Raw genomic sequence first — 13,054 nt, 5'->3', positions numbered from 1 at the left:
CCGCTTTTTGCTGACCTGTGAGCACTTGCAGCAGCCTGCTGCGATCCCCATGCACCAAACCACCACCGCCGGGATTGCCGCAGGGACCGCAGCCACGCTGCGGTCGGACGCAACCCCTGCGCCACCTGAACACCACCGCTGGGAACCAACCACGCCGTGAGACCCACCCCGGGACCTGCCACCGCTGGACCCCAGCTCTGCGCCAGGAGCGATCCAGTTGCCTGCAAGTGCTGGAGCAGCAGCAGAGACCCGGAGAACAGCAGTCGCTGCAGAGAGCACCGAAACCGAAATCAAAGCCAGATTCGGAGCCGCTGCTGCCGAACAAAGGACCGTCAGCACGTGGACCCTCAGCGGCTAGAGTAAGGTAATACCCACAATGGGAAACTTACTTTCCACAGAAATATCCTGGAACACAGAAACATTGGCTCTCCTACTGAGACCTTACCACATACAAACCACAAGGTCTGAATTAACAGAGCTTGTACAATTTATTAAATTGGGAGTACCAGAGCTGCCTCTTGTAGAAGCCTTACACCTAGAAATATGGGAAAAAATCGGAAACCTCATGAGACTGAAAGCTCGGGCGGGAGATCCCCAAGCCAATAATGCCATTCCAGCCTGGCAAATAATCATGTCTGCTTTGCACAGAGCCCATGAGCGAACGGAACAATTATCCCACACTAACACACAAACCACCACCCAGGCTGCTAATTGCAGTCCAAATCCCACACGTAGATACACAAATGCATGGGGTTTAAAGGGGGGGGGAGGGAAACGTTCATGAGTTAAGGAATGGGTCAGGCGCCGGTAGCCACGGGAGCACGGGTCGCAAGGAGGGAACGGAGCCTGTAATGCAGGATCCCAGCCTGTGGGATCAGTGTAGGGGCCCCTGTTGTAGCGATGAGGGGGGGAACCCAGCCTATTTGCCACCTCACTCTGTGGATGAACAGTGACCACGTGCAAGGACCTGGGCACCGCCATCTTGCGCACCAAATGGACCGGAAGTTGACCCGTCTCTTCTGGCCCCAGCACCGCTCCGCTCCAGTCATAGGCGCGGGGGGGGGGGGACCCTCCCCCACGCCACGTCCATCATCCACCACCCCCCCCCCACAGGGAACTGGGTTTACTGGGGACACAGGGGGGGAGGTATGGGAGGATGAGGAGGAGGGACCAGGGTTGGTTCCACCAGGAGGGAGTGAGGGGGCAAGTGGGGGAAAATCGGTTGACGGGTGGGAACAGTGTCGGGAAGAGGCGTTTCAGGTGGGAGATTTGCAAGTTATACGTGCATGCCCAGTTGTTTTTAGCCAGCATCAGCCCCCTCTGCCATATGAGGTGACAAAGGAATTGAGGTAATTGGTAAGAGAAACTGGTGTGTCCTCAACCAATACGTTCGCATATTTGGAGACGCTGAGTTCCACCTACGTTTTTACTCCACAAGATTGGAAGACCTTAGTTCTTACTAACACTCAGTACAGCGTCTGGTTAACCGATTATCGGGAGAATTGCACTGTGTACGCAAACAACCTGCAAGCAAGCATAACAACAAACCAACTAACGGGGGAGGGGAATTACACCACAGTAGATGCCCAGTCCAGTTACCCCAGAGAAATATACGAGGCAATTGCAAAACTAACCCTGAGAGCCATGAGGAAATTACCCACTACAGACCGGGATAGCAACCTGTCATTTACAAAAGTATTACAAGGTTCTACTGAACCATACTCATAATTCCTAGATCGACTGCAATCTGCTTTAAACAGGCAGGTTGAGCATGATGAAGCCAGAGAGATGCTTTATAGGCAACTGGCTTTTGAGAATGCAAACCCAGACTGTAAAAGAGCTTTGGCCAGATGCCCCCCCAGAGGGTATATAAAGGAGGCATTTTCCTTCAAATAAAGAGATTTGACTGCTTGCCATCTGAGCTGCTGGGTCATGCTTTATTATATTACATTAATAAGCCACAGCTGAACACCAGGTATCTACTGAGCCTGCATCCAATTCCTCTGCGGAGAAGGGGAGGGGGAAAAGGGGAAAGACGGAAGGAAAAAAAACCTAGTCTGGAGTTGCTAAGAAACATTATTTATATTTACAGAAAGATAGAAAAACACTATAAGCAATATGCATACAAAGAAGAACTAAAAATAAAGATACTTCCCACACAACCGATGCTTTTCTTCCCCCAAACTGCCTGAAACCGCCTCACTCAGTACCCGGAGGAGAAGAGAGAGCTCTCTTCCTTCTGTCTGTTTATATATCTGGGCTGATGTAACATAGTATGGAATATCTTATTGGCAGAATACACATCAAATGACCTATACTATTTCCATTTTTCCTTCGCAGGGAGAAATACAAATCTATTACAATTTCCATCCCTTATTCCATACCATTTTATGTCACACTCATATCCTATATTCGCCTATATCCCACGCTTATATGTCTTGTCTTCTACAGTTGTCCCATCTTTGATCACCATTGTCAGCTTAGTTCAGGTCTTCCTTGTCTAGTGACTTTTCCTGCAACATACAACTCAGAATACAAATTAGTTTTTTCCCAAGGTTAAATCTCCTTGAGGCACACACTGGGTTTCCCCATCTTCTCTCATTATCCTGTGAGTGTATCCGGGTCCTTGAGCAAAGACAATCCCACAAATGGGTTTGCCTTTGCTCGAGGGAGGGTTAACCCAAACTGCTTTACCTAAGATACCTCTCAAGTGAATTACTGGGACTTTGTCTCCATCCACAGTGTGAAGGGGCTCTGTTTGGGCAGGGCTGGCTCGGTTGATGGAGCCTCTAGTGTTGACTAGCCATGTAGCCTTTGCTAGATGCTGATCCCAATTTTTGAAAGTCCCCCCACCCAATGCCTTCAAAGTAGTTTTCAGAAATCCGTTGCATCGCTCAACTTTTCCAGTGGCTGGTGCATGATATGGGATGTGATATACCCATTAAATGCCATGTTCCCTGGCCCAAGTAGTAACTAAATTGTTTTTAAAATGAGTCCCAGTACTTGCTTTTCAAGACCCAGAATGGTTTTTCAGGCAGCTGCATGAGGCACCGGATAAGTCTCTAACCATCCAGTGGTTGCTTCCACCATGGTGAGCACATAGCGCTTACCTTGGCGGGTCTGTGGCAGTGCGACAGAGTCAACCTGCTGTTACAGGATGAAAATTGTGTGAACAATTTTCTTTACATTTCTGTGTGTTTCACCTTGGCATGGCTGGGTGCAGATAGTAAAAAATGCTGCACCACTAATATGGCTGCAGGCCTTGTGCCAAGATGCCAGGGAGGAGTTTTTGGGAGGTGAATAAAGTTTTCTCATCTCCTATGACCACCTGTTGTGGTCCAATTAGCAGTGAACAGAAGAGCATGTTTTCCTTATGTAACCAATGTTGTGTGAACAAGAAGCTGAGCATCATGAGCACTATATAATCTGTCTTTCTCCTAATAAATCCGACATTTGCCTGATCATATTGATCCTGGAGCAATCTGTCCATACCCTTCCATCGAAATCTGGCGCCCGAACAGGGACTCAAAGTTCGTCAGTTCTTCGGGACAGAAGACAAACGGAGAGCCGAAGGAAGCAGCTTTTACAGGCAGCGCTGAACCCCGGCGCTGTGATCAAATCCGTGCACGGTCAAATTGGAAGCTCGCCTTGGCCCGGTGAGTCAGCTGGTGGGAGTATGGGGTCCACTGATTCTAAAGATGAAGAATTAGTGGGAAGGCTCCTCAAAAATATAGTCTCTCTGAGAGAGCCAAATTATGATAAAAAAGCCCTTGAAGGGTTAATTCTCTGGGCGAGAGTAAAGAATCTACTCCCCTCCGCTCAAGCAGCCTTTGAGGTATCCATTTGGGGTGCTATTAAGGCTCAAATATGGGAAGAAATGGAACAAGGGTCTAAAAATGTTAGAAGATATAGAAAATACCCTAAAGTTTGGCGCTTGGTTGTTGAATGGCTGAAAGAGTTAACTACGGATCAGCGAAAACTTGCAATTGCTCAGGGAAGTTTGTCGGGAATCAGCGGGACTACGGTGTGTCTCCGAGCCCGAGCCGACAGATCTGTTTATGAGGAGGTCCTAGTGCCTGCAGCTACACAGCCGAGATCGCTAATAAAAGCAGCGGATCTCACTCAGTTTAGCAGCGCGTTTGTGCCAGCAGAGTCTGTAAGAAAAGTAGGAGCAGTGGAGAGCGACGCTGGCACTCTGCCAGCGCCACCGCCCTTCTCTGCGCCTGCGTTGCCGGTACTGCTACCTTCTTCTGAGCCTGCGCGGTCAGCAGAGCTAGAAGTTGTTTCTGCGCAAGTGTCGTCTGGAACAGAGCTGCTAGAAGCCTCCGAGCCACTAGATGTCGCTACATCACCACTGCCTGGAATCATCATGTCGCCTGAAGTTACGTCATCAGCAGTCGTCTCTTCAGAACCAGGAAGTGAAACCATGGCAACTGCGGTCGCAGCAGCAGGAGTTGTCCCTTCAAGCGTTGCCATAGCAACTGAAGCTACTTCAGCAGGATCTGCCACCTTGGCAGAGGCGGCTACCGTCCTAGTGAGAGCTACCGTTTCGGCAGAAGCCACCACCGTTCCGACGGGGACCGGAGCCAGCTCCGAACTGAGTATGGCTCCTCAGTCTCCCTCAGTTCTGCTGCCGAAGGAGGACGAGAAACTTAATTGTGATAATGCACAAGAGTTACTTTCATCATTTCCATCCTCAAGCTTGTCTCCTCATGGCAAGAGCTTGGACAATGGAAGCGAGAGAGCTACTATGCCTGCAATAAAAGACCTTAAGGACACCTTATTGCTTTGCTTTCAAAAGCTTGAGTCTAAATTAGAAGAGAGACAGCTTGTGCAGCTGAATACAACCCCGTCTAATGTTTCAACTTCAGTTGAGAGTGAACCCTGGAAAGCTTTGGATTGGAAACTTTTAAAAGAAGTTAAAGTAATTGTTATGCAGCATGGTTTAAAGAGTAATTATACACAAATAGTATTGTGGTATCTTTTTACTGCTAATCTGCTAACACCATATGATACTCGTATAATTGTATCTATGTTACTTTCCCCTTCCCAGCAGCTAGAATTTTTCATCGAATGGAGTGTCATGTGTGCAACAGTGGTTGCACAACCTAGGCAGAAAGGACACCCTCTCTTTGGTGTTTCTATTGACATGCTCATGGGTTTTGGTCAGTACAACAGTGCATATTTGCAAAATCAGTTTCCAGATGAGGTATTAAAAACTAGTCAGGCTTTAACTTATAAGTCATTGCTTATCATAAGAGATGCAAAGTCAAGACTCCCATGTATTTCAATTAAGCAGGGACCCACGGAACCATACGATCAATTTGTAGATCGTTTAAATGAGTCAATAAATTCAGATCCAGACATAGATAATAACATGAAAGCAAAATTCTTAAACATGCTGGCCTATAATAATGCTAATGAAAATACAAAACAGGTTTTGGGTACATTACCTAGGAGTGCTACTACAGCCCAGTTTTTAGAAGCTGCTGAAAACATGGTCCAACAGGAGAAAGCAGCCTATTCAGCTGATGCTACAACTGCAGCTATAAAACCCCTTTTGTCTGTAGAGACTGACACTTCTTCAGATTCAGACATACGTTCTGATGATGATGAAGAAGAAAATAATACTGGAGTTTAGAACAAATCAGCAACATTCCCAGAATTTTTTCAGAATTATTAAATAATAGAATTAGTATAGTGGAGTTTGTTGTAGAATAAAGCTGTTATAAGTTTGGAATTATTAGCATAAGAGTATTTAGTAAAGACATTAGTGATTTAAGAATTTTTAACACACTTTTGCACAAAGAAAAGGGGGAAAGAGAGATATCAGTTTTCCTCTATTGATTTGCAAAAGTGTTTCATATGTTTTAAGTTTTTTGTCCACAGGTGTTCTCTGATTATCTGCACATAAATGAAACCCTGGAAAGAAGCTGGTTCTTCAAAACAGAGCTTCAAAACGACATCAGTGTTGTTGCTGTTGCAGGTGACAGTGAATTGCCAAGAGGACACAGTGTTTGGTCTTATTGAGAGCACAATTTTTGGGCACAGTTTTTTCAGTATTACAAATGCACAATTTTTAGGTATTATGAGCACAATTTTTTGAAGAAGCACATAATTATAGAGGTTTAGAATTTAAGAAAGTGTGTTGTGTGAACTTTAGATTATTCACTATATATTAGTAAAAGAAAGTTTATCTATTTGGTTAAGAAGCTTTAACATCATAAGGTACTAAAGAATTATTACTTTTTAGCTCATAAAACACACTGATATGGAATTCAAAAGTATGATTGTGTGAGTGTTGACAGTGGCCACTGTGAGAGTTTGTATGTGTGTATGTGTGTGTGAATGCATGATGATTAATGTGTTTTGATACAACAAATACACAAACATCTCTAAATAAACACAGAAGACACATAACAAAAATAAATAAAGTTCCATGTCCAGAAGTGTTTTATACTGAATAAAGATTTTCAAGAATAAATCCTATATTTAGAAAAGCACTTTTAAGAAAATTTAAGAGCACAAACCTTGAAGTTATTAAGTTGTTAAGTTTGTTAATGTACTATTATTGTTATATGTAATCATGTTTGTTGATATGTTATTGGTACAATAAGGAATATTACAGAAATGCAAATCAAATTGTTCAAAAACAGAAAAGGGGATTTGTTACAGGATGAAAATTGTGTGAACAATTTTCTTTACATTTCTGTGTGTTTCACCTTGGCATGGCTGGGTGCAGATAGTAAAAAATGCTGCGCCACTAATATGGCTGCAGGCCTTGTGCCAAGATGCCAGGGAGGAGTTTTTGGGAGGTGAATAAAGTTTTCTCATCTCCTATGACCACCTGTTGTGGTCCAATTAGCAGTGAACAGAAGAGCATGTTTTCCTTATGTAACCAATGTTGTGTGAACAAGAAGCTGAGCGTCACGAGCACTATATAATCTGTCTTTCTCCTAATAAATCCGACATTTGCCTGATCATATTGATCCTGGAGCAATCTGTCCATACCCTTCCATCGAAAACCTGCCAAGCCTCCCCATATCTATACTTATCCCAACATCCACCATACCACAGGGGCTTCACTCTCTTTGCTTGTTTAATGTGATGCCTTAAGACCCTTTTAGTTTTTTTGACTTTGCTAATTTTTATAAGCTTTATACGTAATTATAGTAAAAGTAGATTTTAGAAGTAGCTATATTGTATTCCTCACCCTTTAGCACCCTTTAGTTTACACATTCCTCAACCCTCCTACCCCATTCTATGCTCCCTATATCAATCCTACCCCTGAATTCAGTAGAAATATTTAGTCTCTTGTCAAGGCAAGGCCTATGCTGTTCAGAGAACACTCATATCTTGGCCTGAACAACAGAACAGAGTCAAGAACTGGGTGACCGTGTACCCTTTGTGCTCTGAGGATGATGAGAATGATGAAGAGGTGGTCCCAAAAAGTCTCCAGACCCAATTCCCCGGAGGTGGGCCCTGGGCGAACCAGAGCAAAGGCTACGGGGTGAACACACTTGGGATTGGACAGATAGTATTATAAAATGTAACATCTCAGGCACAGCCACGGTGCACGTCCTGTAACATCTATGCCTTGGCACAATTAAACCCTTTCCTTATCTCACCCTCAATTAACTGCTCCTGAGTTTTTTCTTAGCATCAGCTGAGCTAGCATCAATGGCAGCGCATGTCTCACAATCATGGATAACTTGAGAAATAGTGTCCATAGTTAGAGCCACCCCTCGGTCTCATGCCCATCTATAAGTGGCATCTCTGCCCTGATGACCTGAAGCATCATGTGCCCATCGAGCTAAGAACAACTCTCCCTTATGCTGCCAATCTAGATCTACTTGCGACACCTTGACTTGTGCAGCTCGGTCTGCTTGTTTGTTGTTGTGATGTTCCTCATTAGCTCGGGTTTTGGGTACATGGGCATCTACATGGTGGACTCTCACAGTCAACTTCTCAACCTGAGCGGCAATGTCTTGCCATAAATCAGCAGCCCAGATAGGTTTTCCTCCACGCTTCCAATTAATCTTCTTCCACCCCCACAGAGCATTGGCTATCATCCATGAGTCTGTGTAGAGATAAAGCCTTGGCCATTTCTCTCGTTCATCAATGTCCAGGGCCGATTGAACGGCTTTGAGCTCTGCAAATTGACTTGATTCACCTTCCCCTTCAGTAGCTTCTGCCACTTGTCGGGTGGGACTCCAGAAAGCCGCTTTCCACTTCCGGTTCTTCCCTACAATACAGCAAGAACCATCAGTGAAGAGGGCATAACGTGTTTCTTCTTCGAGTAACTGATTGTATGGTGGAGCTTCCTCAGCCTGATCCACTTGTTCTTTTTCCTCCTCATCGGCCAGACTGAAGTTTCCACCTTCAGGCCAATTTGTTATAATCTCCAAAATTCCATGGCGATTCAAGTGTCCGATTCGGGCACGCTGTGTAATCAAAGCAATCCACTTGCTCCATGTAGCATCAGTGGCATGATGGGTAGGGGGCACGTTTCCTTTGAACATCCAGCTCAGCACCGGTAGTCGGGGTGCCAGGAAGAACTGTGTTTCTGTGCCAATCACCTCTGAGGTTGCTTGTGTTTCTTCATAAGACGCTAGGATCTCCTCCGTGAGGATGTAGTTGGCTTCAGATCCTCTGTAGCTTCGGCTCCAGAAACCCAGCAGTTGGCCTCGGGTCTCACCAGGCACTTTTTGCCAAAGGCTCCAGGAGGGACCATTATCCCCGGCTGTGGAATAAAGTACATTTTTCACATTTGGTTCTGTCCTGACTGGTCCAAGTGCCACGGCGGGTGCAATCTCCTGCTTAATCTGTTTAAAGGCTTGCTGTTGTTCAGGACCCAATTGGAAATCATTCTTCTTACGGGTCACTAAGTAAAGAGGGTTCACAATTTGACTGTATTCAGAAATGTGCATCCTCCAAAAACCTATGACCCCTAGGAAAACTTGTGTTTCTTTCTTGTTAGTTGGTGGAGCCATTGCTATGATCTTGTTGATGACTTCTGTTGGAATCTGACGATGCCCATCTTGCCATTTCATCCCTAGGAATTGGATCTCTTTGGCAGGTCCCTTGACCTTACTCTTTTTGATGGCGAAGCCAGCTTTGAGGAGAATCTGGATAATTTCCTTTCCTTTTTCAAAAACTTCCTCTGCTGTGTCCCCCCATACAATAATATCATCAATATATTGTATGTGTTCTGGAACCTTACCCTTCTCTAGTGTAGCCTGAATCAGTCCATGGCAAATGGTGGGACTGTTTCCACCCCTGGGGTAGTCGGTTCCAGGTGTACTGCACGCTCCTCCACATGAAAGCAAACTGCGGCCTGCACTCTACTGCTAAGGGGATGGAGAAGAATGCATTTGCAATATCAATGGTGGCGTACCACTTTGCTGCCTCGGACTCCAGTTCGTACTGGAGCTCCAACATGTCTGGCACAGCAGCACTCAAGAGTGGGGTGACTTCATTTAAGCCACGATAGTCCACAGTCAATCTCTATCCTCTATCAGACTTACGTACAGGCCAGATGGGGCTATTGAAAGGTGAGTGAGTCTTACTGACCACCCTTTGGCTCTCCAGCTCTCGGATCATTTTATGGATGGGGATCACAGAGTGTTGGTTCGTTCGGTATTGTTGTCTATGTACTTTTGTAGTGGTCGTTGGCACTTGTTGATCTCTGATGTGCAATATCCCACAATGGAAGGACCTTCTGAGAGGCCAGACAGAGTCGATAATTGTTTAAATTTCTTTGTAGTCATTGTGGCTACACCAAAAGCCTATCGATACCCCTTTGGGTCTTTGAAGTATCCTCTCCTGAGGTAATCAATGCCAAGGATGCAAGGGGCCTCTGGACCAGTCACAATGGGGTGCTTTTCTCATTTGTCCCCCGTTAAACTTACTTCAGCCTCTAGCACTGATAATTCTTGACATTCCCCTGTCACTCCATAAATCCAGATGGGCTCTGTGCCTTTATGCCCTGATGGCATTAGTGTGCACTGTGCACCTGTGTCGACTAAAACTTTATATCTCTGCGGATCTGATGTGCCAGACCCACACAGTCCAGTAAACTCTATCGTCCCTTTCCTTCTCCTGGCTGAAGGCAGGCCCCCTCTACTGTTCTTGGTCAGAGTATTCATTGTCTGATCCTTGCATTGCCCAGTCGGAGATCACTTCATCAGGATCACAGGAATTGATCTCGGTCTTTCTGTGTCTCAAAGGTCACTGATCTCTTTCTGGAGCCTCTGCATCAACTGTATGGACAGCCTTCTTACTAGGTTTCTTCCCGCTTAATTCTCGTACCTGGGCTTCAAGTTTATAGATAGGTTCACCATCCCATTTCTTCGTGTCTTCCCCCTGGTCACGCAGAAAGAACCACAGCTCACCACATGGCCTGCTCTTGGGGATTCCTTTCCTTCTGAGTGGGGCAGGAGGAGACCGAGACCGCTTTCTTAGGCTGTCTCTGCGACAGTTCTCGCATTCAGGACATTTGTAAGGCCTCTCCATCCTCTCCCCAGTGTGGGGGTGTCGGTGTCGGAGATCGGAGCTTTCTCTGAAATCTAACTTGCTGGCCCGGGAGAGTGAGGAGGCTTCCATATCTTCTGCTGTGCTCCATATCTGGGCACACATCATATCCACATTTGGTTCATTCATCCTTGGATGATATATTGTTATCAGGCAGTTAACATATTGATGCCTTAAGGTCCATCTGGTTTTTTGATTTTTCTAATTTTTATAAATTTTATAAGTAGTTATATAGCAGAAGTAGATTTTAGAAGCAGCAGCATTTATTCCCTTACCCTTAGCATAGTAACTACAACCCTTTTACCCCAATTGCCCATATCAATACCCCTGAATTCCATTAGAAATGTTTAGTCTCTCTTTAAGATAGACCTCTTCTGTTTGAGGACATCTAATCCTGGCCTGAACTGCAAGAGTACAGAGAAGAACTGGGTAACCATGTGCCCTTTGTGCGCTGAGGAAGATGAGAATGATGAAGAAAAGGGTCTCAAAGACCCCAGCCCTAATTCCCAAGGGGCAGGACCGGGGGTGGACCAGGGCAAAAGCCAGGGGGTGGAAAAACCTGGGATTGGTTAGGCAGTATTATAAATTGTAACATCTGTAACAGAGAGGCACGCGTCTTGTAACCCTATATTAAATCCTTTTCTTATCTCATCTCTAATTAAATTGCTTTGGAGTTTTTTTCCTCAGCTCCTTTAGGCATCATATGATGCAGGGGCACCTTGAATTACTTTTCTCCACATGGGTAGCGTGCAAGGGACACTCTCTGGATCTAGGAAGGGGTGGTTGCCTGGGTCACAATAAATGATTTCCAACATGGCCAATTCCCATAGGTACTGGACGCCTTCCTCTACAGTAGTCCACCTTCTTGGAGAGCTCATTATATCTTCCTTGAATGGGTACCTTTCTCTCACAGCGAAGAGGAGCCAGAACCAAAAACTGCTAATAAATATCTCCCTTCCAATTTCTTGTTCAATTTCATGATCTCTGTCAATAGATCCTAGTTGCCGTGCTTCATGACCTTCTAACAGGTGACTTCTAACCCCGTTATCCCAGCATCGGAGCAACCAGGTAAGAATTTGTTCACCAGGTTGGTGGCTGTAATCTCTCCGCAAATCCCGAAGTTCTGATGGGGTCAGGGACTGGGTAACTTCGCTTTCCTGTCTGACTTCTTCCCTGATCAACCTTTCTCTAGTGAAGAACTGGCCTTTTGCCTTGCCTCCTCCTCCTGTTATTACTTCCGTTAGTCCGTCTCTTTCGTCCTCCCTTACTAATAGCGGAGGTAGGCCTGTAGGTCCTATAGATCTTCTTACCCATGTCTTCCTTTTCACTACAGGGGCAATAGTGACTTCAGATGTCGTGGTTTGGGTCCCTGTCTCAGTCATAGTCTTTTTAGAGTATTGAACAGCAGCTCAATAGGCACAGGCCAGGTCCCAGTACAGGGTGAGAAGTTGCTGGTTTTGATCGGGGTAGGCAAGGCATCCTTCCATTAAACGATGTGTTAGTTCATTGGGGTTGAATACTTGTTCTGGTGTGAAGTCCCAAGCAACAGGGGGTGTTAGATGCCCTAAGAACCTGCCTAAATTCATCCACATCCCTTGCCACCCAGGAACTGGCCCCTTTAGAGACCATCCCAGTAAATTCTCTCTCGAAATTGGTTTTGTCCTGTCACAAGGCAACAAAAACAGCACTACCTTCCCCACTCCCCATAATGTTTTAAGAGCGTTGGTTATAAGCAGTAATATAGCCAGACAACTCAGGTAAGGATTAGTAAGGATCGCGGGCGCTTTCATTACCAGGCCCTCTATGTCAAAATTAAGAAGGGAAAAAAAATTGATTTTATCCCCTTCTAGGTCTTTTAAGGGATAAGTTCCGCATCCTATCAAAACTGTTAGTAAAATTACAGGTATAGCCACTAAAACTGTGTGGATTGCCATGTTTTTGTTATATGTTCCCGAGTTAGCAAAACAAACAGATAAGTGAGGCAGTTGTTTATATAAACAATCTTCCCTTGGCAGTCATCCTGGGTTTCAGCACCAATATGTGGTTGTTTACTTTGACTGAACACCAGGTATCTACTGAGCCTGCATCCAATTCCTCCGCGGAGAAGGGGAGGGGGAAAAGGGGAAAGAGGGAAGGAAAAAAAACTAGTCCAGGGTTGCTAAGGAAAATTATTTATATTTACAGAAAGATAGAAAAACACTATAAGCAATATGCATACAAAGAAGAACTAAAAATAAAGATACTTCCCACACAACCGATGCTTTTCTTCCCCCAAACTGCTTGAAACCGCCTCACTCAGTACCCGGAGGAGAAGAGAGAGCTCTCTTCCTTCCATCTGTTTATATATCTGGGCTGATGTAACATAGTATGGAATATCTTATTGGCAGAATACACATCAAATGACCTATCCTATTTCCATTTTTCCTTCTCAGGGAGAAATATAAATCTATTACACCTTCTCAGTTCAGAGATCGGAACCGGGGAGGCAAACCCTCAAGGAGTCACCTATGGAGGGAGGGAT

At 45.2% G+C, this 13,054-nt stretch overlaps 1 protein-coding gene across 1 annotated transcript; it reads right to left on the bottom strand.

Moving 5' to 3' along the window:
• Window positions 1–2,071: 2,071 nt before the first annotated feature.
• Window positions 2,072–9,000, bottom strand: LOC135405192 (uncharacterized). Its single transcript, XM_064639882.1, has 2 exons — window positions 7,027–9,000; window positions 2,072–3,144 (listed from the first exon to the last, which is right to left on the bottom strand). The coding sequence occupies exon 1, from the start codon at window positions 8,991–8,993 to the stop codon at window positions 7,752–7,754; it is 1,242 nt and encodes a 413-aa protein (XP_064495952.1). The 5' UTR covers window positions 8,994–9,000; the 3' UTR covers window positions 2,072–3,144; window positions 7,027–7,751.
• Window positions 9,001–13,054: the final 4,054 nt, after the last annotated feature.

Source organism: Pseudopipra pipra, chromosome W (genome assembly GCF_036250125.1).
Source record: "Pseudopipra pipra isolate bDixPip1 chromosome W, bDixPip1.hap1, whole genome shotgun sequence".
NCBI lineage: Eukaryota > Metazoa > Chordata > Aves > Passeriformes > Pipridae > Pseudopipra > Pseudopipra pipra.
Note: the sequence above shows the minus strand (reverse complement) of the source record. Positions and strands in the feature narration are given on the sequence as shown.